Source organism: Meles meles, chromosome 5 (assembly GCF_922984935.1).
Source record: "Meles meles chromosome 5, mMelMel3.1 paternal haplotype, whole genome shotgun sequence".
Lineage (NCBI taxonomy): Eukaryota > Metazoa > Chordata > Mammalia > Carnivora > Mustelidae > Meles > Meles meles.
The window spans coordinates 47271510-47298738 of NC_060070.1; the positions used below are offsets into that span (position 1 = coordinate 47271510).

Genomic DNA, 27229 nt, shown 5'->3' on the forward strand with positions numbered 1-27229 from the left:
TTCCCAGTATGTAAATGTGGTTTTATTAAGGCACGGGAACAGGACCAGCACAAAGGACTGCTACGGGATTCTGAGGAGCAATTGATGATATACTATGGAGTTGGGGGAGGTAAAGACAAGGGAAGTTTCTTAAAGGATTTTCATATTGCTAAAGAAGACTCTCAGGATCCTGGAGGCCTGGCTCTCCTCACGCTAAGGTGGTGTTTTCCTCTAGTAAGGCATTAACATTAGGATTGGGAGTGTCTGGAGAAATGTCATACTCTGCCTGTCTCAGGTATTTGTCAATGGGCTGCAGGTTATACAGACCTTTAATTTTATCTGCATTTCCTTTTTGCCTTTGTTCTTCACATCACCATTCACTGTCTTTTCTACTTAATGTCACCTAATTTATTATCTCTTCGATTTTTGCATACTGGATTAATTTTATTTTGGTACTGATTAAAGACTAAGTTTCCCTAACTCTTAGTATTTCTTGGCCCACTGATGATAAATGTTGAATAAATGTTGAAGTTGCCTGTGAATTTCTTTAAGCAAAGTCCCTTTTCACATTTTTGGGTTTAATCATGCTCTAAGAGGAACACAGACAAAAAAAAAAAAAATCCATTCACTCACTTCCTTTATCATTATGACCTTCAGTTGTTCATCTGACTTCCCTCTCTGAATGACCTAATGAAAATAAAACAAGAATAGTCTCCAACATTTAGTAGCTTTCTGTGTGAGACCCTACCTGGATTGACTCTTGTAATTATCAGGATAATTCAGTGAAGAAAGGAAGGGGGGATGGGAATACGATAGTGTCTGGTGGTGATGGAAACTGAACACAGGCCACAGAGGCCTTGCTCTTAGACATGGTCTCTATGGCCTTCCTTGTCAAAGGAAAGTGAGATGCACTTGTCCCTTTCCTGGCTCTTTTTTTTTTTTTTTTTAATTAACTTTCTGTTAGGTGCCAAACAACTTTGAGCAACTTTGTGCTGTTGATGTAGGCAAGCCATTAGGGTTCGAAGCCGACAGCCAAGACAGAACTCTTCAAATGTCTTTGGTGCAAAAAGGTGATTTTATTAAAGCATGGGGACAGGACCCGTAGGCAGAAAGAGCTGTACCACAGTCATGAGGAGTGGCCCATTAGATACTTTCAAGTTGGGGTGGGGGGGGGTGATGAGGGAGAGTGTAAGTGTCTAAGGAATTTTGGAAGTAAGATTTCTAGGACCTTGAGGGGGCTAGCTATTGTTGGAAAAAGGACATTTATTACCATCTAATAAAACCTTAGTCATGAGACCCTTCAGATGTATATCGGTGGGTCACATGCTTGGACGATGATTACCAGCTTGTGTCTTGGGGGGTTTAGAGATAATGGAAGTTTCCAGAGGAATTTTTATATGTTAAAGGACACTTACAGGCATGGCTGGAGGAGGGATGTGAGGCTAGGATTGCCTTTTGTCCTCAGCAAAGTATTAACATCTAGGCTGTTGAGTCCCTAGAGGAATGTCACTCTGCCTATTTCAAGGACCTTTCAATGGGCTGTAGGTAATAAGGAAATTTAATAATTTTTCTTCTGCCTTGGTTTCCTACATCATTGTGTTTTAGGAGTAGGGTTGAACAAGCTGATGCCTTTAGGGGATCAGAGGCACTTCAGCTGTGACTCCCAAAGCAACACTCCCATTCTTTTGAGCAGTCCTGGCTAGTATTGATGGACTCTGCTCTGTAAGGCTTATGCCAGGCTAACTTGTAAAGCCAGATGTTTTTCATGATTTCTAATCTTCCCAGTTGTTTCACTTTTCTTACCAAAGTCGCTTCCTCAGATTTTCTCCCAGGTAGACTGCATTAGCCTTGGGTCCTGTCCTCAGAAACTCCCCCAAAGTGAGTTAATTCTGTGTAGTATAAAATGTCTGAGAAGACGCTTATATTTTAACTGGAATCTAGAGAGGATTTTTAAGAATGAGTCGGTATCGGGGCTAATTAATAACCACATCATCATAACAGCCAGGCAATACACAGTTACCTTGTTGTGTGCTCTTCCTACTAGCTCATCTCTGAATATTTGTCTTCGTTTAGTAGCCTACTTTTATTCTTTCACCTCTTAATGTTGGTCTCTCACTGTTATTCCTGATCCTAACTATACTTATTATTATTTTAAAAGCCTAGGATAGTATCTGGCACGCAATAGGCACTTAATGGCAGCTGTTTATTGTAATAGAATAGTGAAGAATAAGAAGTGGTCTCTACTGTAGTTGAAAGCACACGTGAAACAAAGGCAATCTATTAGACGATATATAATTAAACTGGTATAAATTATAAATGCTGTATTCACTCAGAGAAGATGATCATTCAGAGAAGGCTAAAATGGCTAAATTTTTATATCAAAATTGGAACTTAAATGTAGTCATTGATAATTAGAATGGGAAGAAGATACTATCCAAAGGACACAGATGAATGTAAGTCCTAGTTCAGGAAGAGAATGCTGTGTTTGTGCAGTAAGTAAATTAATTGGCTGGTCTGACTAACACCAAGTGTAACTATGGAAATGTAGTGAGATTAAGATGGCTTAAGTAAGAGGTGACCAAATTATCATAAAAGGTCTTGAAGTTCGTAAAGAGGGATTTAGACTTGAAGTAATAGAATGCCCTAATTCCAGATGGGAATGACGTTATGTAGGTAATACTTGAGGAAGGCTCATCAGTCAGAGGAGAAGAGGCAAGAGTTGTGCATCCAAGTGTAGGCCACAGCAGAAAGGCCCTGGGGAAGGAAAAGAAGGCATGAAGACAGGACACACGGTGAGGGTGTCTGTGTGCATTCAGGAGAACCCCTGCCTACTCATGCAGAGTTACTAGTGAGCTAATGCCCAGGTAATAATTGATGGAGTAGGAGGAAAATGGAATTTCTGAAATGCAGACATCATTGAGAGAATTATGACTGTCTTACTGAGATAATCCTCCTGTTGTAACTTCATTATGGTGTAGAAGACATGCAAATGCTTGATTTTCCTTAAGTGGGATGTGAAGTAGGTAAAAACAAAAGCCAAGGGAATGTCAATTTAATGATAAACTGTGTAGATGACAAATTTTTTCCAGAAGATTCTTTCACTATTAAAATCTACACTTTAGTGTTGAAATGTTTGTGAATTAATGTTACAAATGTGCATTTGTAACAAGGCATACGCAGATAAAATAGCAAATGCCTCAAAACAGAGTTTAAACATTACTCAGGGACACCTGGGTGGCTAGTTTGTTGAGCGTCTGACACAATTTCTGCTCAGGTGATCCTGAGATGGAGCCCCACGTCAGGCTCCTTGGTGGTCGTGGAGCCTGCTTGGGATTCTCTTTCTCCTCTGTCTCTGCCCCTCCCCTCCTCATGCTCTCTCTCTCAAATAAATGAGCAAATCTTTAGAAAAAATTACTCAACTAAACCTATCTAAATGTCCATGGCATATTTATATAATAAAATTAATAGCTTAGGATGAGAGGAGAGCTTAAGGAATAAAATTTATGAAGAAATGAAGAAAAGTAACATTTTTCCTTGACTTTATATACAAGACATAGATTATTTTAACTTAGATGTGTTATCAAAAATAAGTGAAAATATTATATTATTAGCAACCCCTTTTTCAAAAATGTTGAAATGGGGGCACCTGGGTGGCTCAGTGGGTTAAGCCTCTGCCTTCGGCTCAGGTTGTGATCTCAGGGTCCTGGGATCGAGCCCCATATCGGGCTCTCTGCTCAGCAGGGAGCCTGCATCCCCCCTCTCTCTCTGCCTGCCTCTCTGTTTACTTGTGATCTCTCTTTCTGTCAAATAAATAAATAAAATCTTTAAAAAAATGTTGAAATGGATGAAAATCACAAGTAGCAACTCCCTGGGTCTAAATATCTTTAATGAACCTGGAAAACATTACATAAATTACTACTCAGATTGTACCTAAGTTATATGACAATGTTGCTCTCCTTATAAAGTATCTTTTAAAACATTTTTAAAATATTTGTAGACCAACTAGACTCTATCTGTTTAAAGGACACATACATAAAAGTATACAGTATCAGTGATCGTGAGTGCTGTGAAGTGCGTAAACCTGGTGATTCACAGACCTGTACCCCTGGGGATAATAATACATTATATGTTTATTAAAAAAAAAAAAAAAGGATGAATACCCAACTTTTGTAGCAACATGGACGGGACTGGAGGTGATTGTGCTGAGTGAAGTAAGTCAAGCAGAGAGAGTCAAGTATCATATGGTTTCACTTATTTGTGGAGCATAACAAATGACATGGAGGACATTGGGAGATGGAGAGGAGAAGGAAGTTGGGGGAAATTGGAAGGGGAGGCGAACCATGAGAGACTATGGACTCTGAGAAACAACCTGGGGGTTTTGAGGGCGGGGGTGGGAGGTTGGGGGAACCAGGCGGTGGGTAATAGGGAGGGCACATGTTGCATGGAGCACTGGGTGTTGTGCAAAAAACAATGAATACTGTTATGCTGAAAAAATAAATAAATGAACTATAAAAAAAAAAAGTACCCCTGTGACAGTGTGATAAATAGAACAATGTCAAAAATGTGTTTGGAGTAGTTGGACTTTGAAAATTTAGTTTTAGGGACACCTGGGTGGCTCAGTGGGTTAAAGCCTCTGCCTTCGGCTCAGGGCATGAGCCTAGGGTCCTGGGATCGAGCTCCGCATCGGGCTCTCTGCTTGGTGGGGAGCCTGCTTCTCCCTCTCTCTCTCTCTGCCTGTCTCTCTACCTACTTGTGATCCCTGTCTGTCAAATAAATAAATGAAATCTTAAAAAAAAAAAAGAAAAGAAAATTTAGTTTTAGTTTAAAAAGGAAGGTTACAATTTTCTGTAGTATTTGTTTATCTTTCTTATCTTAAATCAGAGCCAACTAAACCAGTGATATCAGGTCGCCTTCTTCAAAACAACATAACCTATTGATCCTTTGCAATTAGACATGGAAAATTTGATAGAGGCCAGGTTTATGGGATATGCAAAAATAATTTTTGCCCACTTCTCAGATGTATTTATTTTTAAGGTAGTTCTTTAAGAGCTGCATAATATAGGTGAACAGAAAATTAAAAGATCTCAAAAGTATATTTTAAAATATGTTCTTCACTGTGGCATAGTGGAAATACATTGTATGAGGAGTTTGCATACACAGTTTCCCACTCTTTGGTATTAACCAGATCGCCTTAGATGATTTCAGTTCTCTGATCTTCAGTTTGCTAATCTATAAAATAAGAAGGGTGGACTGAATATACTCTAAATTTCCCTTCTAAAATACCATGACTCTGCATAATGCTCTTGATGGTAATGATAGTCTTGATAGCTACAATTTGTTGAGAATTTGTAATGTACCTGGTATTATGTACTTTGTATATCATATTCCTCATTTTATTGAATCACAGATTTATGCAACTAATGATTATTCATTGTTTACTATGTTCCAAATGTTGTGCATGGTGTTGGTGCACAGTAGTGAACAAAATAGAGTTGGTTCCTATTTTTATGCTGCTCTTCTGAAAAGTACCTTTATTATTCCTATTTTACAAATAAGGAAAAGAAGATTTAACTCATCTGTTTATTTAAGGTCAAATGACTGACATTTTCCCAAGGCTTTATGGAAAAGATGAGTGTAGGAGTTTTGAGAAAATCTAATAAATTGTGTTTCATAAGATTGGTTTGGCTTAAATTCATATAATGGCCATGAATCACAGAACAAGGATGTTAAATGCCTTAATTCACTCAGATATCAAATAAAATAGAAATAAAATCTCCCCATGATTAAAATGAATGGCTCATAGATATTTAGGGTGATTGGAAAGAAACTAAACAAAATTCATTTAAGCCTAGTGGAAGATTATCAGGTAAGAGAAGTAGCAGACTATACTTTATAAATTTCAAAAATGGTAGACAATATCTAGTGGTTACAGGAGTTAAAGAGGATGGATAACATTGCTGTGAAAATAGGAGGATGGTGCCAAGATGCATAAACTAAACATCAGAGCACTTGGGAGCTACTTAGCAATCATGCATTTTTTTAAATTAGGGCACTCCCAGAATTATGCTCGAGGTGGATGGGACTGGTTTCTTTTTAGTTCCCACTTTGAGGTCCTATTTCCTTGTACTCTTACCGCTTGCCACAATGTTATTTGAATCTTTATGTGCATACCATCTCTTCTTTCTTCACTGACTAAAGTAATCATATATATGTATTTTTAAAAAAAATTTTAAAATATATATTTTTAAATATATATATTATATATAAATACTATAAATATATAATATATATATTTAAATATATATCAACTTTATTTCTTTTCTCCACTCTTCCACATTTAAGATCATATGAAATCTCTTTGATGTATATTCAATCTATGTTTTTTGACAGCTTAATATTTCATTACATAAGTGTTAATTTCAGAAGCAGAGGCAAGGGACTGTGCCCCTGGATTTGTAAGCATCTATTAATGGATACTTTTTCTTTCTCTTGTAGGCCATCGTGGTGACTGATGGAGAGCGTATTCTTGGCTTGGGAGACCTTGGCTGTAATGGGATGGGCATCCCTGTGGGCAAGCTGGCACTGTATACAGCCTGCGGAGGGATGAATCCTCAAGAATGTCTGCCTGTTACTCTGGATGTGGGAACAGAAAATGAGGTAAACAATTTAAGTCTGTAAGACAGCTGGACACCTTAAAAAATAGCACCAGCTCTTGTATTTTGAGCTTGTTTTCCAGGAACTTCATGACATTCATTCTTTTCTGTCTGGTTCCTTCCTCCCTCCTCAAACTCATTCCCCAAATATTATAAGAAAATTATTCGTTGTCTTCCTTTTTTCCCCCTTTCTCTATAGTGTGATCAGTCTTTCACCAGCTTGTTTAGTGTTTTATCCTTTGAAAAACATTCACACCATTATTCTATAGAGTGTATGTTTTACTTTAGGAGATCATAGTTTCTTTTTAAAAATTATTGTTTTGGTACTACATAGGAGTTATTCCCCAAGGACTTACTAAGTTTAATAGTATGAAATCTTGTTCTAAAAGTCTGTTTTAAACCTGTGGTAAATGATTTGGAATTTATTTTTATTTTTTATTTATTTTTAAAGTTTGTTTATTTTATGGAGAGCATCAGGGGAGGGGCAAAGAGAGAGGGAGACAAACAGACTCCATGCTTAGTGGGGAGCCTGATGCAGGACTCAATCCCAGGACTTGGGATCATGACCTGAGCCCAAATCGAGAGTTGGATGCCTAACTGACTAAGCCACCCAGGTGTTCCTGATGATTTGGAATTTATGGTTTCTCATTCCTGCATCAGTATTTTACAGTCTTAAAGTTGTATTCAGTACATATTTTTGCTCATTCTTTATTGCTAACATTTGGGTTCAGTTAATGGTGATAGACCCTAGAAATTAAAGGTAGAATATGTACAGATTTTATAGTCATTTTCTGTGTTCCCCTCTAAAGCAATCGATCCATGAATAGTATAATATTAACTTCAACATTTTTGATATTCATTAATAGAGAAAGTTGTAATATTTAACTTCCTGTATATGTGAGTGCTATTTACCTTTGTAAAGGAAACATTTTACAAAAGACACTGCTTATCTGATATTTTCCTTTTCAATACTAACAGAAATGACTTAAAAATGATCAAAGCTGACCTTTTAGAATAATCATCCTAAAATTATATATATACACAGAACTTTGGATTTTCTTTTTATTTCTTCATTTATTTAAAAAATATTCTTCTGTGGTAAATAACAGTGACAGCAAATAAAGTTTAAAATTATGAAATCTGGGGACACCTGGGTAGCTCAGCCACTTAAGTGTCTGCCTTCAGCTCCGGTCATGATCCTGGAGTCCTAGGATCGAGCCTGACATTGGGCTCCCTACTAGTGGAGAGTCTGCTTTTCCCTCTCCCTTTGCCACTCTCCCCACTGTGTTCTCTCTCATGCTCTCTCAAATAAATAAATAAATAAAATCTTAAAATGACAAAATCTGTAGAACATCTTAGGAATTCCAGGGGAAGATGAAGAAGAGTGAGGAGTGATGAGAAAGGCATGTAAAAATGTAAGAATTCATTCTTAAATTTGGGTTTTTGTTTTGTTTTTTAAAGATTTTATTATTTTTTAAAGTAATCTCCACACCCAGTGTGGGGTTGAACCCACAACCCTGAGATAAAGAGTCACTTGCTCCACTGACTAAGCCAGCCAGGCACCCCTAAACTTGGGTCTTTTATTGAGATGTTGTCAGTGTAAGGTGGACATGAATTTATACACTAAAGATGAAGCCATAAGACTAGGACTCTTGCACTGACAGATTGTATTAGTTATATGAAATACTTTATTTCATGGAAAGAGGTCTTAAAATTGTCAAATTGGTCAGTTGTCTTGAGTTTTCTCACATTATCTCCTAGTATTCCTAGTATCCCTTTCCTCTTTTGGCATCCAGTGCTTTTTATGTTACTCCATTTCTGCCCAGCGTCCTGCCCCCTCAGCCTACTGAATCCATATCCACTGATCCTTCATCAAATTTCTTACTTTGCCTGGCTATAGATCTTGCTTTTTTTGCCCTTCTCTCATTAAGCATGCTTGGTGCTTACTACATTTGAAAGATTTTCAAGTTACTAAAGTAGAAAATAATCTGGTAATTTAAATGAATCTGTTATTCAAATGCTGTGTGTTGTTTCTAGACATTTTTACTTATTGCTAGTGGACTGTAGGAGATATTAGGGGAAAAATGAATAGTGGAATTTTAACTCTGATGGGTCACTGAGAATATCTTTTTAGCCTGAGAGACCTTTCCAAAACTCTTCAAATTTCGTTATATAGATTTACTTGACTTAGACAAATATTGAGCACCTACTGTCTGTTAGGGCCCAAGCATAATCTAGATAATAGTGGAGTTAATAATTTAAGATCTTGCCAGCAAGATATTCTGAAGCCAGAAAAGGAGATACATATGTAACTAGTTTCAAAATACATTAAATGCCTAGATAAGGACATTTGGCAAACCATTAAGAACAGTCAGCAAGCTATTTCTCTGCCAGTTACAATATATTGTTTGTCTCTGTATTACTGTTATCTGCTTATAACTCCCATTTTTCTATAAATCATATTTAGTAATGGTGAAATTGTATGTTAATGTATGACCAGCTAGAGTTCCTGTTTTAAAAAGAGTAACTTATTTGTTCCTTTTAAAAAGATAACTTGGTTGTATGTGTAGCTGGCCAGACTACAAACTCCCCACATCTGTCTTTACTTCTGACACCAACTACAGGTTTGGGGGGAGATTCCTCAAAGCTGACTCTCAGGCTTGATAATTCGCTAAAAGGAATCACAGATCTCAATGAAAGCTATTATAATCACAGTTATGGTATATTAGAGGGACAGGATACACATTAAAATCACCCAAAGGAAGAGATGCTTAGGGGAAAGTCTCAGAGGGTTCCACGTGTGAAGCTTCTATTTTCCTCTCTGTGGACTCAGAGGCAAGTTACCCTGTAGTGTTAATGTGTGAGGTTGATATGTACCCCTACTGTTTAGAGTTTCTATTGGGGCTCCATTATCTAGGCATGATTGACTGATTGATTGTCCATATGAACTCAAGTACCAGTTTGACTGATTACATTTGATCTGGGGTGAGGGTCTTTGGTGATTACATTTGAACCAGAGCCCCTCACCCCAGATCACATAGTTAGTGTCTTTTGGGGCTCCTAGGCTGTGAGGTAAAATGGTCAGGCTCTATCCAAAATGGCTAAATGCTTGTGAACCGGGTCACCAGATTTATGCAAGCTTTAGACTGAAATATAATAGACAAACACACAAAAGGGAAAATAGGCCTAAATTTTAATGTTAAATTAAATAGAATGCAGTTTTTAACTCATAAAAGATTATGAATTTGATCCTTCAAACTTTTAAGGAATAAAGCGTGTTCCAGAGCATATGTTCCAGGGCATATGAAAATTCACAGCTGCACATTTCATTTTATGAAAAGAACATAATCTTGATATCCAAACCTGCTACAAAAAAAAAAAAAAATAGCACATAATAAGAAACTGCTAATTTGTCTCACATTTACCCATGTTCCTACCTTTACCACTTTATAGATGTGTAATCTTGAAAAAGTTACTTAACTCTTCTGTGCTTCAGTTTCCTTATGTAAAACGAGTACCTACCTTACAGTTGTCATAATTTAATGCTCTTAGAGTGTTTGTGATTATGATTGACATTTTGTAAGCATTCAGTAAATGTTAGCTTTTATGTATATAGATGTGGAAGCAAAATCCTTCATAAAATACTGGCAAACTGAATCTTGCAGAATACTTTTAATGTCAAAAACTATTCAAACTATCAGCAACATCACAATAGTGATTCTTTTTTTTTTTTTTTTTAAGATTATGTATTGAGAGAGAAAGAGTGTGTGTTCAGGAGTGGGGGGGGGGCAGAGTGAGAGGGAGAGAGAATCTCTAAACAGACTCTTTGCTGAGTACAGAGCCTGAAATGGGGCTCAATCCTATGAAACTGAGACCATGACCTGACCTGAGCCAAAACCAAGAGTCTGATGTTTAACAGACTGTACCACCCAGGCACCCCTAGAGGCATTGTTTTAAAAAGTTATCAAGACATTTGTTATCACTATTCTCTTTGACTGTTCAGAAAGTGCTAGCCTTTGCAATAAGACAAGAAAAACAAATGGGATACTTGACTGGAAAGAGCAGTTATCGTTATTTATAAGTAATATATGTTTATTGATGAAACCAAAGAAAATCAAGTAAAAATTGTGACCAAATTAGATCCCTTAGTAAGGTGATTGCTTACAAAATAAATATTAAAAATTGCTATCGTGAGTGCTGTGAAGTGTGTAAACCTGGCGATTCACAGACCTGTACCCCTGGGGATAAAAATACATTATATGTTTATTAAAAAAAAAAAATTTGGAAGGGGAGGCAAACCATAAGAGACTATGGACTCTGAAAAACAACCTGAGGGTTTTGAAGGGTCAGGGGTGGGAGGCTGGGGGAACAGGTGGTGGGTAATGGGGAGGGCACGTTTTGCATGGAGCACTGGGTGTTGTGCAAAAAGAATGAATACTGTTACGCTGAAAAAATAAATAAAATGGAAAAAAAAATTGACGAGTTTTCTTAGGTATTTTTAATAACTAATTAACAAAAATTATTTCATTTGCAATGGCAACAGTAGTTTATTCTGCTAATATTATATGGCATCCAAAATTTCTAAGCAAAGAAATAGACATTTGATTTGGTTCATCAGAAGAATGATACATTTTTTTAAGTACACATCTGCCTTGTCTTTTCCAAAAGCTAATAGAGGTATGTTGTGTTTATAAAGCAGAATGTATTTTTGTCTTTTCCTTAACTTTCTCAAAATTTTATTCACTTTTGGGACACACATATCAACTGTATTCTATTAACAATAAAGCACTTACATATCAGGAAGAATAGAAGCCATTTAGATTCTAAATTAACTTTTCTGTTGCGTAAAATAGATAGAAATGCTCTAACACATTACTTTCTTTTTCTCTTGTGAGCTATTGGAATTCAAAGTATGTTAGTAAAATGCTAACTTAAAAGCAGTCTAACCTAAATTTTTATGTTTATAGCTCTTAGTTAATACATAAGGGAGAATAGAAAAATATTTAGAGATGAGTTGTTAACGCTTAATATTCTTCAATTCATTCTGACACTTTATTCTTCTTATTTTGTACTGCTGCTTTACTAAAAGACAAAGAAAATTTAATTCAATAAAATATGACTCAATGTAAAATGTAATGGAGTTTTTATTTGCTGCTTTATGTTCCATTTTCACATGTAGAAAACTGCTCTCAGTAAAAACATTCCTGTGGTTAAAAAAATTTTTTTTTTCCTCCTGTGGTAAAACCTTTTAATCTCATCTCTTTTGTGAATCTCTCTCCAATTTACATCATGGTAAAAATATAAAAACAAATTGATAACATTGCTTATTTTCTTATCCAGAATACTCTAGATCTCTTTTTTGTAAGTTAGAAACACTTTCCTCTTTTGTCATAAACACTTACAGAGGAGAAATTAGGAGCCAATTGATAGGGCATTCTTCACTTGCTGTAAGATCACACTTGCCTGACCTCTTTAATCCCTGCAGCTCTCACCTGAAGGAGGTTTAAAGAACAAAGACAGTGATCGGACCCCTGGCTGGCTCAGTCAGTAGTGCATGTGGCTCTTGATCTTGGGGTTGCAAGTTCAAGTCCCACACTGAGTGTAGAGATTACTTAAAAATAAAATCTTAAAAAAAAAAAAAAAGCCAAAGACAATGAAACCAAGCCTTAAAAGTGGTTGGCTAAAAAATACTCTTATTCTTTAGGTTAATAAAACAAAGCATTCATTAGGTAGGATATTTGGTTTCCATCTTATCTTTCATCTGTTATTTCACAGTTCACATTTTCTTTGTTACTTGTGAAACTGTAGCTATATACAATTTACTTGTTACCCAAAGTAAATTTTCTTCAGTTATCTTTTAAGAGTATACTGTATTCAGTTTCTTTTTAAATCACTGTTGCAAAATCTTTTCATAGTTATTATGTTTATTATTTGTCTGCTTTTCTAAGTGACAAATATCAAAGTTTGCTATTTGATTAAAAATGTGAGTAGGTGTTCCTTGTGTTCGCTACATGCTGCTTTAGGTTTTATTAAAACCTAGCAGTCTTTAAGACTGCTTCATGTGCTTCATGTATTACATGGTGTCTTAGTTTTGTAGGGCTGCCGTAACAGTACTACAGACTGGGTGGTTCAAGAGGGTAGATAGATATCCAAGATCAAGGTGTCAATGGGATTAATTTTTTCTAAGGTCTCTCTCCTTGGCTTTTCTTCCTCTGGATTTCCTTCAGTGTCTTCATACGATCTTTCCTCTGTAATTTTTTCTTATAAGAACACTAGTTACATTGGATTAGGACCCGCCCTTATGACCTCATTTAACTTAATTGCCTTTTTAAAGACTGTTTCCAAATACAGTCATATTCTGAGGTTTTGGGTGTTAGGACCTCAACATATGACTTTGGTGAGGACACAGTTTGGGCCATAACATTTGGTTAGTCCTCAAGAGTGCATGGACAGTTGTTTTTGTAGTTATTCTTCATTTATTAAATCAATGTTCCAGGTCTCAGATACTTGATTCTGGTTTTATGTTTAGTCTGACCTTTAGTTCATGTATACAGTGTTTCTAGATCTAGAATCCTTGCTGGAACTTGAACTCACAAAGTGAAGCCTCCTACCATTTAGAAAGTTCACTCTTGTGTTCCAGAAAATACCCTTTATATTTGGCATGAACTGGCTATGATGGAGAGAAACTGAAGAAAAGAAAAACCTGATAGACTTTCTGTCACATGTAGCTGCCATATGTCAGAGACTAGCGTTGGCACTAAAATGTGGCCCGTGTGAGTTTTCTATTGCTACCATAAAAATTTATTACAAACTCAGTGGCTTTAAACAACACAAATATATTACATTATAGTTCTATAGGTCACAAGTCTGACACAAGTCTCAAACGGCTAAAATCATGAAAGGTGTCCACAGGGTTGTGTTTCACAGCCTGTCTTTTCCAGCTTCTAGAGACTTCCTCCTCTGTCCCGTGGTTCATGGTGCTCTTTTCCCCATTTTCAAGCCAGCAATGTAGTGTCTTTCTGGCTCTACTTCTGTTGTCACAGCTCTTTCTTTGAGTACAGCCGGGGAAGACTTTTCCCTCTCAAGGACTCACCCTTAATCACATCTGCAGTCTCTTTTGCCAGTAAGGTAACATATTTACAAGTTAAAAGGATGGGGGTAGTCATTATTCTGCTTACCATGGAGTCCCAGCTAGAATGTATCATTTGTCCCTCCACCTCCTTCTTTTCTTTTTCCTTTCACAGTATGGAATTTCTTGTCATTGCAGACAAGTGATCCTGCACTGGAATGAGCACTAATCATTACATAAAGCCAGAGAAGAGAAGATTCCTTAGTTTCCAGGCTTTCAGCTTATAGTGTCATGTGATTTTTCTTTGTTGTCTATTTTTATCTCACCTTCTCTAAATTAGGTGATAATGGATCCTATCAAGAATTTCTTTGATTTTTGAGATACTACACCAATGCTTTGGGAGCGAGATGGGATCTTTCTTAAGTTTGGCTTTATATGCACTGAAACTATCCAGAAGTCCTTGAAATTTGTGGTATATTTTAGGAATACCCATTATATAAACTAAAATAGACAAGATATTTACCTGACACAGGAATCTTTTGGGAAGTAGAATAATTTTATTTTAACTTAATAATATAAATTTGAAAATACTCGTTCTCAATATATGTTCTATGAACCAATCACTTCAGAATCACCAGGGGCATGTGTTAAGAATACCAAATCCTGGGCCCTGCTCCAGACTTACTGAATCACAGTCAAATTTTAATTATTTTTATTTCTACCACTTTTAAACATTCATGCTAGCTCATATGCTTGCTGACATTTAAGGTGTTGATTTTATGCAATATTTAAAATTTTATGCCGCAGACTCTTGGCTAAATGTTGGCAGTTAGTTTCCTTTTATTTATTTATTTGAGAGAGAGGGAGAGAGAGAGAATGGAAGGGAGAATCTGAGGCATACTCCGCACTGAGCACAGAGCCTGACTCAGGACTCAGTCCCATGACTGTAAGATCATGATCTTAGCTGAAACCAAGAGTCAGATGCTTAACAACCACCCAAGCAGTTAGTTTCCTTAATTGTATTGATGATATGAGCCAGCAAAACAGCCAAAATTATACATTCTTTACAGAACCTGATTTTTTTTTTAAAGATTTTATTTATTTATTTGACAGACAGAAATCACAAGTAGGCAGAGCAGCAGGCGGGGCCGGGGGGAGCAGGCTCTCTACTGAGCATAGAGCCCCATGTGGGGCTCAATCCCAGGACCCTGGGATCATGACCTGAGCCGAAGGCAGAGGCTTAACCCATTTAGCCACCCAGGCGCCCCTCAGAACCTGATATTTTCATTTGAAAATGAGTAAATGGCAACAAAGAAAATGATTATCTGTATATTATAAATAAAATTTTAAAATAAATGCTGAAATGGGGAATATTCAAACATTATGGCAGATAAACAATAATGTTCTTAATATTCAGAGAACACTTTCAAGGCAGTAAGAAAAGTCAAATGTGAAATATAAAATTGCCTAAGGGCGTAAGGGCGCAGATAATTTACAAATGAAGAAATAAAAATGGACAATAAACATAAAAAATGTCCAACAATGTTAAAAGAGAAATATAAGTGAATGCTGCTTGACATTTTGTATATGAAAATATATATATTTATTTTTATATATCTAACATTTGCATATTATATATTTATGTGTATATTTCATATACATCTACACGTATATATGGAAAGATACTTTTATTTGATGTTGCAACAAAATAGATACACAGACGGTTCCTGACTTATAATGGTTTGACTTCTGATTTTTGGACTTGACAAAGATGCCAAAACAATATGCATTCAGTAGAAACCATACTTCAGATTTTGAATTTTGATCTTTTTTCAGGCTGTGGTATGTGGTATGATCTCACTCGTGATGCTGGATAAAGGCAATAAGTTCCTGGTCAGCCATGTGGTCAGAAGGTTAAACAACCACTACACTTACAACCATTCTGTATCCAGACAACCATCCTGTTTTTCAGTATACTAGTCAAGAAATTACATGAGATACCAGCATGTTATTATAAAATAGGCTTTTTGTCGATGATTGTGCCCAAGTGTAGCCCAATATAAGTGTTCTGAGCACATTTAAGGGAGGCTAGACTAAGTTATGGTGTTCATTAGGTGAGGTGTATTAAATGCATTTTTAACCTAAGATGTTTTCAGTTTATGATGGGCTTATTGGGATGTAATTCTATTGTAAGTTCAGGAAGATTTATATTTAGATGTCCCTGGGTTGAGAGATTAATTTGTTCATCCTCTCTAGGAGGGCAGAGTTTTAATAAAGTTTGCAAGCTTTTAAAACTTCATCTAGTGACATGAAAACTTTCTAAATATATTCTTCTGTGAAAAGGGTTATAAAACAGTCTATGATATTGTCACACATTTAGAGAGATAGTATTCTGCATGCATAGACATAGGGAAAAGGACCTAGAAGAATATGTATCAAGATGCTAATAGTGGGTAGAGATTATTGGTATTCTTTGTTTTTAATTTTACTTTTCAGTCCTCTCAAATTTTCTGATAGGTAATATTGCTTTTTTAATGATAAAGAAGACCTTAAAATATTAAAAAATACATTTTTCCTGACTACCAAAGTTTTGTTATTTACTTTATTTTATTTTTTTTAATTTTATTTTTCATTTGAGAGAATGAGAGACACAGAGAGAGCATGAGATGAGGGAGGGTCAGAGGGAAAAGCAGATACCCTACTGAGCAGCAAGACTGTTGTAGGACTTAATCCTGGGACTCCAGGATCATGAGCTGAGCAGAGGGCAGTCCGTTAAGCAACTGAGCCACCCAGGCACCCAAATTTTTGTAATTTATTGAAAAAAGCTGAATACAGAATATTTAGGGTGTTCTGACAAAGTCAATACAGGACACAGGATAAAAATTATTAAATTCAGGACATGTCCGTATATATAGAATGCCTGGCAACCCTAAACACACACCAAGGTCTATTTAGGAATGAAAAATAAATTACTTTTTTCATTCTTTCTAAAAAATTTTTTTCATTCTTAAGAAAATATTTTTTAATTCTCAAACTCTGCATTAGAAAGGTAGGAATGTGAGAAAGGAGCAAGGTGAGAGTTGATAATGATTTCTATTAGCATTAAATAAACAAATACTTCAAATAAAAGTTTCCGAGATTCCAGAATTGAGCTATTGCTAATGCATAAATAATTACCTTCACCAATGTATTCCCTCCTTATCTCCTTTTTGGAACTCTTCTATTGCTGTATATTTTTGTCTTTTACTATTTTTTCCCTCCTCTTTTCCTTCTTCATGCTTATAAGCCTTTAGTGACACCACATATATTGTATGTGACAATTGTTGCTAAAGGAAGTCTTTTTTTAAGTCCTTGCTTAATTTCAAATCTTTCATTTATTTTCCACAAAGATCTCTTAAATGTATACTCAAGAAGTTTTTAATCCGATGAATTAGTATCACTTCTGTGCCAGGCTATTTGGTGGATGGAGTCATTATCAAAACTGGGTAATCTTGTTAAATTGCTTTTTGTAGATACTAATTATTTTGGTCAGTAAGATTTCCAAGAATGCCCTCATTATTCAAGGCTTAATTATCATGAAATTTTTAAAAGACAGTAACTTTGGCAGGGACATTATGACTGAAAGAATTTTATAACTTCCTGATTTAATTCAAAGATAACAAGATAAAGTGTTCATAAATCTTCATAATTGACTCTTCATTGTCGTCAGACTTCTTAATGATATACACTTTAATTATTAGCATGGGAAAGAATGAGAGAAAAGGCAAAACACATAACATCTTTTCTCAATTATGTTCTTTGCCTAATTCATACTGTAGAAATCCAAATACATTCCAGACGTGGAGAAAGTGTTCTTATTCTGGCAGCCATTGGTGGCTCATTGGTGCTTCAACCTCAGCTGTTCAGCAGCCTGCCAGTGGATTGTTTTCAGGCCTCTCAAAACAGCTGGGCTTTACAACAGCACTGTTTTGGATTTTACATTTCATCTGAAATACATTTATATGATTAAATATGTTAACTTACAGCTAGCTGGAAAGCCTTAACTCATTGTTGTGCAGTATATTGTAAGTGGGATGACCACTATTGGCCAAACCACTGACAGAGGAGGCTATTAATAATTATACCAGGACAATAGGTATGAACTGGGCTGTAATTCCTGTTGGCTTTAGGCAAATCCCAACTCAGATCATTTAAATGGTTTAACCTTTTAACATCACAAGACCTGCAAAAACATATCATTTATCCATAGCAAACCACCTCCAAATTTAGTGACTTAAAACAGTTACTGTTTTGTTAATATTTATGATTCACTGGGATGGCTAGGAAGGCCAGGATGCTTGGCACAGCCTTTCTCCATCTAGATTCTCATCCTTCACAAATTGTTCATCTTCCACATGTAAAATATGCACATCTCCATCCTAGGTTCCCAGAAGTTTCATCACACGAACAGCAGGCCCAGAGTTCAGGGTCCTGTCATCTAAATAAGTTCTAGATGCAAATGAAGTTTCTTGTGCTCTGTCCGTTGGTGTAGGTCCTCATAGCAGTTCAGTGGAGAGACAGGGACGGAATAACCATAATCCACACTTTGATTTGAAATGGGAGGATTGGAAATCATATTGCCCTCAGTGGTTCATCGCAATTTTGAATTGCCCCTGAACTCAAGTTGCCAGGCCACCTACCCTGAAGGCACAGGATATTTTTTAAATGGGGCCTAGTTCTGTTTCCTTAGAATGTTTCTGTACTTCGTTGTTCTTTTAGGCCTTTGGGTCTACTCTCTGAGCTCTTGGGTCTGTCCTTTGAGATATCTTTCCTTTTCCATAAGAAACGCTCAACAGCTTTCTCTGTCTGCTTTCTGCCTGTGGAAAGTCAGGGGACCAGAGAAGAATGTTCATTTTGAAGTGTCTGTCCCAAATCATCCAAATAGTACAACACCCTTAAATTCTTCTTAAGCTTTCTGTGTATCAGACTAATGTCTACCCTGTTAGACAAAGGACTTACTCATCATTCTTTTTAGAACAGACCTCCCTATATTGACTAGCATGTCTGTGTGTGCAGAACCAGCTCTTTTTAGCTAGCCACGATGGCTTTTTGGGCTCCACTTTAAGTCATTCAGAGCTTTTCACAAAAGTTGTTACAACCACACACTTGATCTTTGACTGCAGACCTTATTTTACTTTGGAAATTCTTTACAAGCAAGTCCTGTGCCCTCCATGTTCTCTTTAAATTTTGCTCACAAGCTGAACATTTTCTTCTTCATCTCATCCGCTGTTCTAACTTTATTATACTATGGCAAGTCAGTTTATACATTTGGCATTCTGCCTGGATATCTCTTTCACCAGATTCACAGTTCTTTAGGTACATTGTTTTTTCAGGTCACTGAAGATGACATTGTGTCTTACATGACATAGATTGTAATTTTTTTTTCTAGCCCATGAAAACAGTTTGTCTTTTAAAATTTCATTCAGCAAAATTTTGTAGTTTCCACTGTATAAGGCTTACACATATTTTCTGAAATATGTCCCTGTGAATTTTATGTTTTGGAATGATATTGTAAATGGAGTTGTATATTTTATTTCATTTTCAACTGTTCATTGCTAGTATATAGAGATAGTTGATTTGTATATATTGGTCTTAGAGCCCACTATTGTGTTAAATTCACATATTTTTTCTAGTGGATTATTTTGTATGTAGATTTCTAAATATTTTTCATGTTCATGATCATGCATATACAAATAAGTTTACTTTCTTCCTTCTAATACATATTCCTGTATTTTTTTTTTTCTTGCCTTACTGTAATGGCTAGGGTCTCCAATGTCATGTTGAATAGAAGTGGCAAGAGTAGATATCCTTGGGATGCCTGGGTGCCTCAGTCATTAAGCGTCTGCCTTTGCTCAGGTCATGATCCCAGGGTCTTGGGACCAAGTCCCGCATTGGGCTTTTTGCTCAGTGAAGATCCTGCTTCTCCCTCTGCCTGCCATTCCCCCCACTTGTGCACTCTCTCTCCCTCTGACAAATAAATAAATAAAATCTTTTTTAAAAAAAGAGTAGATATTCTTTTTGTTTCCAGTTTAGGGAAATAGCATTCAGTCTTTCACTGTGAAGTATGTTGTTAGCTGTTTCCAGTTTGGGGAAATAGCATTCAATCTTTCACTGTGAAATATGTTGTTAGCTGTGGGTTTTTCACAGATGCCTGCTATTAGGTTGAGGAAGTTCATTTCTATTCCTAGTTTACTGGGAGCTTTTGTTATGTATTTTATAATATATAAATTATACCATATACTAAAACTTGTAAGAGTAATATCTTATATCTATCAGTTTTAGAAAAAAACTTGAACTTTGTAAAGTTTAAAACATTTAAGAAAAGTTTAGTTAAGGCTAAAAATTTATTTTTAATATCAGCCAGCTAATATACTAAAGGTATAATCAAAATGTTTGTTGGAGATTTTTGCTTTCAGAAACAAAACAAATCTAAGAAAAGAATTGGTATCTTTCCATTTCCTAAACTAATATAATATTTCAAAACTCAGTATTACTTTTCTATGTGACAAATTTTGCTTGTAAAATGAGAATTGAACTTTTCTAATTAATACCACTAAAAGATTTTAATTCCTTTTATTTCTGCCAGATAAAACAGAATGTTTTAATGTTTAATAATTCTTTTTCCTATTTGACATATATCCTGGACATATTCTGTGTAATACAAAGTAATACTACTACTTTACTGTAGTAGTAATTCTCACTTAGTATGGAAAGATTTTTTTTCCATTTCTGTACATCTGTAGATGAGGAAACTGAGCTCAGAAAGTGTGAATGACATCCCTATCATTTCTATATCTGTGGTAACTTTTTTTAATAGGATTTACTCAAAGATCCATTGTACATTGGGCTACGGCAGAGAAGAGTGAGAGGTCCTGAATATGATGATTTTTTGGATGAATTCATGGAGGCAGTTTCTTCCAAGTATGTATAATCTTTATTTTATCTATATTTGAATTGAATTTCAAAAATTTCAAGGTAACCTAACATAATGAACTGTAAAGGTGCCCAAGTTTGGTGTAGTATATTTAATAATTAGAAGTGATTTATATGAAATGCATACTACACACAGTCTTTATTATTAGTGACCTAAAGATAAAGACATGCATCTATCTCAAAAAATGTTGTCTTTGTTGCTGTTCCTGAAGATACTTTTGTGAAAATGTTTAGATTGTGTGGTTATTGAAATGCATGATTATGGTGAATGAGACAGTGGTCACTGACCAAATTACCTGAGCAAGCTATTTTATGATTGGCAGTCTGTACTTTGTTTCTGGCTGCTAATAAAATGTGGTTTCCAGTCATCTTTGTGGGTATATCGGACCCTTTTGTGGTAGGAAGTGGGGATTGAGTGTGAGTTAATATAATCCACAAGTCCAGAATGATGTTTAAGAACCAGGGCATCCAATCACAATTTATGAGTCTCTGATTAAATCTATACTATTTGATTAAAATGCATTACTCTATTACACCTATTTTAGGTAACATTTAATTGTGGGCCAAGTGCTACTATGAAGTTTTCCAATTTTTTTTTCTTTCAGCGAAGAGATTTCCACCATAATTTAGTAATGTATTCTGAGAGAATTTTGTCACACTAATGGGAAAGCCATCCCATTTGTTATTGTGCAGCCACAGAAACCATGGGCTATTTTAAAACCTATATGTTGCCTTGGTTTTTCATAGAAATAAACTCATCAGTAGAATCAGCTGTAACTAGAGACATAGTTTGGGTTTTTTTTATTATAAGGTTTAATTTTAAGAAGTTGTATGCAACAGCAGAAAGTGCTTTCATCAGCTTGCACAATATTTAGAATGTGTTGACTCTCTCATTGCCTAAGGTTTCAGGGCAGAGTATATTTGCCAGTTAGTATGGGCTACTTTTTAAAAACATAGGCCTGATTTATTTATTGTTGTTATTAGTTTATTTGGTTAAGCTGTACTTATTCATAGAAATAGTTGAGGAACTGTACAGTTTAAGCTCAAGATTGCATGGTACAATTAATTTCTAGTAGTTTTTTTTTTTTTTTTAAGATTTATTTAACAGAGAGAGAGATCACAAGCAGGCAGAGAGGCAGGCAGAGAGAGAGGGGGAAGCAGACTCCCCGCTGAGCAGAGAGCCCGACATGGGGCTCGATCCCAGGACCCTGAGACCATAACCTGAGCTGAAAGCAGAGGCTTAACCCACTGAGCCACCCAGGCGCCCCTCTAGTAGTTTCTTATATAAAATGTAGTGTTTTGAAATTACCCATAATGCTTTAGATAGCAGCATTAATTGGGAGATTATGTAGAGAACATTGCAACGTTATGCAAAATAAAAGGGAAATGCAGGTCTTATCATATTTGTTTTTATTGTCTATTTGTGTAAGTAGAGTCTATATATACAACTTCAGTATACTTAAAAAGAAGCTGTTAAACAAGTTTATGAACATAGTTTGTATGGCTTATATACTTAAGTGTTGATGAAATGAAAAGAAAATAATTCCATTTGGAATCAATGAGAAGCTTTCCTCAGAAAATGAGATCTGAGCTAATTTTGAATGCTCTGTGTCAATATAGAGTCAGTAAAGTTTTTTTTTTAATAGTGAATTGAAGGATTACCTAAGATCTTTGATAAAAAAATGAGGATCGACAAAATCAGTAATTTTAAATGCAGAGTGTACCTATAGATCAGGAGTTATACCATAGATTCTTCCCAGAGAAGATTCACAAAGACTTTTCAAAAGTAGTTTCTAGCATGCTGCTGCTTTGGGAAAAGTTTTGTAGAAGCGATACCTAACATTACCCAATTAAACTGGGAAGTGATCCTGAAGATAAGCCCAAGATTATTTAAAAAGAAAATGTAACCTAAATTCAAGGTGAAAAATGACTGTTGCAAGTTGAGTTACTCAGGACTCACATTCTAAGATGGAGTTAAGGAATACCCTTGGAATGAACCCCTTTGGAAAGCGGGGGACAGAAGGAGTGGATAAAGGGAGAAGGATAAGGTAGGTGATCGTAGTGGATAAAGTGAGAAGTTGGGGTTTAGCATAGAACCACCAACAGCCTTGGACAATTTCATTAGAATCATTCCTGTGTGCCAGGTAGATACTTAAGGGGACACTACTTTCTGCCTTTCTCTACCGCCCCATACTTTGCTGCTGTTTTTACTTAACTGCATCCACAGGGTTAGGTGGGGCAGTTTCAGATTCTTCCTCTTTCTTCATAATTATACTCTTTACCTCATAGGCCACGGACTTGATATGGGTGTTGTGGCAGTTACTAATAGTGTTAGTCTATTCTGATTATACATTTGGGGACTGAGAAAATCACCAGGTCAGTCTGTGGTGCTAATGAATGGGACCCATTATGAGCTAGACCTTGGCCAAGGCTCCATTTATTATTGACTTCCAAATGCCTTTACTCTAATGAGGAAGGTGATGGCAAATAGAGGCTTTTGGTCTTCTGGTATCACTGTCAACTCTGTGCCCTTGAAATGTTTGGGTATTCCCTGCCCCCAGAGCACAGTTACCTGAATAAAGAGCTGTAGGTCCCACTGGAGAAGGATTGAGGGAATTATTACCCCGTATTCTTACCATGGTGTTTCAAGTTCTTTCCTTCTGGATTCTTGGCTTCTTACATTAGAGGGTTCTGAGTCCAAAAATTCACAGAGGCATGGAAGTTGAAAAAGATTTGGTGACTTCATTGGGGCAACTTCCCTCAGATTTGTTCATTCATCCTCGATTTATTTTGATTGTTCACATTGACTAGTAGACTTGTCAGCTGTCTATTTTGCACCTGGGGATGCTGTATTCTTTAAACTACCTCAATAATTCTCTGTGTGTCAGCCCCCACTAACCCCAGCCTTGCCACTCTTAGGATAATTAGGTCCTCCTGGCTTTTCATGGCTTCTGATCCTCATCTGGACCTGTCATCTCCATTGCTATCAATGAGCCCAGATCTAGAACAGCATTTCCTTCTGTCAGTTCTGGCGTTCAGAAGAGAATCACCACAAAACTTGTTAATATGGATACCTTCTCACTGGCATCTTCCTTATGGCTTCGGTAAATGGTGTGGTAAATGGTGTGTTTTCAGGGCCCTCAGGGAGAACATAATATCTGATGGGTTTTCTGGCCTTACATAGCACTTGTATTCTAGAATGTACTCTCAGAGCTTTGTGATCCCCTCTTCTGCCATCTGCCATAGCATTTGTGGCATTTCAACAACATTTAATATGAGCCATTACTTTCTCCATGTTTCCAGGAACCACTCTAACAAGTCAGTTTATGCCATCTGAGATTCTTACCGGTTGTAAATCCTATAGTTCAGGAGAACACTTCAAATCAATAAACTTTCTCTTATCTAATAGTTAAATTCTAACCTCTTTGTGCAAACACACTTAGAAATTAATCTCATATATACTCTTCTGGTTAATATAAAACAGCTAGATCTCACAGTTCCTTTGTAGAATATCCTCTTTCTTTCTTTGTTAGGCCTGGTATGTCCTAGGTGGGTTATATTGTGACATAACCCTTCTTATGGGCCTGTGGATCTGGAGAAGAGGTGAAGGTAGATGAAAGGGAGGTACATGTTGTCTGAGGAGGGAGAAGCTTCTGTGTATGTGATTCCCAAGGAGGAAAGGGCAGACCATTTTTGTGGCTTCAGAAAGTTTTAGGGAATCTGACAATTCAAGATTTTGGGAGGCATCAAACCAGATATCTCCTGTGTCAGGATCCAGCCAGGATCCTGACTTAGCAGGTCTGCCTTGCTGAAGTTTGCGAGTATTTCAATACTGTGATGACTAATCCTTATTCCTGGTGATTAGCTCTCTGTGCCCAGGAGCTGTAGAATCTGAGAGCATTTTTGTATCTACTTGGGAGGTCCTCTGGTTTTTACATTGATGATTGCTTGTCCTCAACTTTTTGTGATCTTTTCCTGTTGTCCATATAGTTAGTATTTCTCCTGTTTTTCTTAAACACCTCACATATCATTCTAGCTAAAAAGTTCCCTTCTGCGGGTATACTGTCTGACCCTACTATGGTGAGAGTTTGAACAGTTGGACTTCCCCCTGTGCCGGGCATTCTCTCTGCTCCACCTCCCACCAGGAACAGGATCTATGACCCCAGCCAGGCAGTGAGTGATCCAGCTGCAGAGCCCCATCTTATCACCAGCTTTCTCAGACCATTCCCAGTGCTGTGAGATGAGCAGATGAGATTACTTGAGAGGCAGATTCTGCACGGAATTTTAGTGTTCAAAAGGTTTATAAGACATGCCCTAGAGATCAACCCCTAACGAAGGGGTACAAAGAGGCAGAAATGCGCAGAGGGGTGAAGGCCCAATGACACTTTCCACACACCCCATGGGGAACTTTGGAGCTACAGTGGCTTTTCAGATGTGTCCCCAGTTGGGCTGGGGTGGCCAAGCCTTTATAATCCTGAATTGTTTGGCCCTTGGATGTGGGTCAGGCTGAGAAAAGAGCATGACCTGTGATACAGTACTCTCTGCAGTGGACACAGTCCCTGGGACAGCAGTGGAGGATCTCAGTGCCATGTCATGGTGGTCGGTAGAAGGACATTTAAATAAAGATAAAAATTAAGAAAAAAAGTTTTAAGGTTGTGATTATAGCGTGTCTTGAAATATTTTAACTACACCATTCCTGATATTCTTTTTTTTTTTAAGATTTATTTATTAATTTGTCAGAGAGAGAGAGAGGGATCATGAATAGGGAGCAGCAGGCAGAGGGAGAATCAAGTTCCCTGCTGAGCAAGGAACCCTGATGCGGGACTTGATCCCAGGACCCTGGGATCATGACCTGAGCCAAAGGCAGATGCTTAACCAACTGAGCCACCCACACGTCCCTCTGATATTCTGTTATCAAGCCATATGACAGACAAATGCTAGACTCTGCAAAATATTTTTGGTTTAGAAAAATTGGCCATTGGAGCAAACCACTGAGTTGCCTTAGCTACCTATGCCCTAACAGGATCTAGATTTCTCTAGTACAAATATCTTGTCAAATGACTTAGTCTTTCTTTCTTATTGTTTTGATTCATTTTTATTTGTTAAAAGTCAAGTACTGGGGGGAGGAGTCAAGATGGCAGAGAAGTAGCAGCCTGAGACTACATCAGGTAGCAGGAGATCAGCTCGATAGCTTATCTAAACATTGCAAACACCTACAAATCCAACGGGAGAGCGAAGAGAAGAAGAACAGCAACTCTAGAAACAGAAAATCAACCACTTTCTGAAAGGTAGGACTGGCGGAGAAGTGAATCTAAAATGACGGGAAGATAGACCGCGGGGGGAGGGGCCGGCTCCCAGCAAGTGGCGGAGGAACGGAGCACAAAGTCAGGACTTTTAAAAGTCTGTTCCACTGAGGGACATTGTTCCAGAGGCTAAACCAGGGTGAAGCCCACGCGGGGTCAGCGTGGCCCCAGGTCCCGCAGGGTCACAGAAGGATCGGGGGTGTCGGAGTGTCGCAGGGCTCGCAGGTATTAGAACGGAGAAGCCGGCTGCAGAGACAGAGCCGAGGACTGAACTCTCAGCTCGGGGTTACCTTGAATGGGTCGCCGGCTGGGTGAGCTCGGAGCGCGGCTAGAGGCTGGGGATACGGGAGTGATTGGGTGCTGTCCTCTGGGGGCGCACTGAGGAGTGGGGCCCCGGGATCTCGGCTCCTCCAGGCCGGAGACTAGGAGGCCGCCATTTTCATTCGCGTCCTCCAGAACTCTACGGAAAGCGTTCAGGGAACAGAAGCTCCCAAAAGCGAACCCAAGCCGATTACTTAGTCCGGCCGCCGGTAAGGGCGGTGCAATCCCGCCTCGGGCAAAGACACTTGAGAGTCACTACAACAGGCCCCTCCCCCAGAAGATCAACAAAATATCCAGCCAGGACGAAGTTCATCTATCAAAGAAAGTAGGTTCAATTCCTAAGACAGCAGAGCAATTCCAGAGGAGGAGAAAGCAAAGCACGGAACTCATGGCTTTCTCCCCATGATTCTTTAGTCTTGCAGCTACTTCAATTTTTTTTCTTTTTTCAATTTTTTTTTCTTTTTTCTTTTTTCTTCTTCTAAATTTTTTAAAACTTTTACCCTTTTCTTTTTTAACGTTTTTTGACTAGTTTATCTAAATATATATTTTTTCTTTCTTTTTTATATTTTTTCTTTATTTGTTTTATTTTTTAAATTTTTTTCTTTTTTTTTTCCTGAACATCTTTTTATCCCCTTTTCCCCCCCCACAATTAGGGGTCTCTTCTGATTTGGTTACAGCGCATTTTTCTGGGGTCTTTGCCACCCTTTTAGTAGTTTATTTGCTCCTTCATATCCTCTTATCTGGACAAAATGACAAGGCGGAAAAAATCACCACAAACAAAAGAACAAGAGACAGTACCGAAGGCTAGGGACCTAATCAACACAGACATGGGTAATATGTCAGATCAAGAGTTCAGAATGACGATTCTGAACATTCTAGCCGGGCTCGAAAAAGGCATGGAAGATATTAGAGAAACCCTCTCTGGAGATATT

At 37.2% G+C, this 27229-nt stretch overlaps 1 protein-coding gene across 2 annotated transcripts in view; it reads left to right on the plus strand.

Moving 5' to 3' along the window:
• Positions 1-27229, plus strand: part of ME1 (malic enzyme 1) — a 199469-nt gene that overhangs the window by 73789 nt on the left and 98451 nt on the right. For both annotated transcript variants that reach the window (XM_046006618.1, XM_046006619.1), the window contains 2 exons: positions 6475-6636; positions 20558-20661. In XM_046006618.1, coding sequence (XP_045862574.1) covers positions 6475-6636; positions 20558-20661 — 266 coding nt within the window. The remainder of the gene's footprint in view (positions 1-6474; positions 6637-20557; positions 20662-27229) is intronic.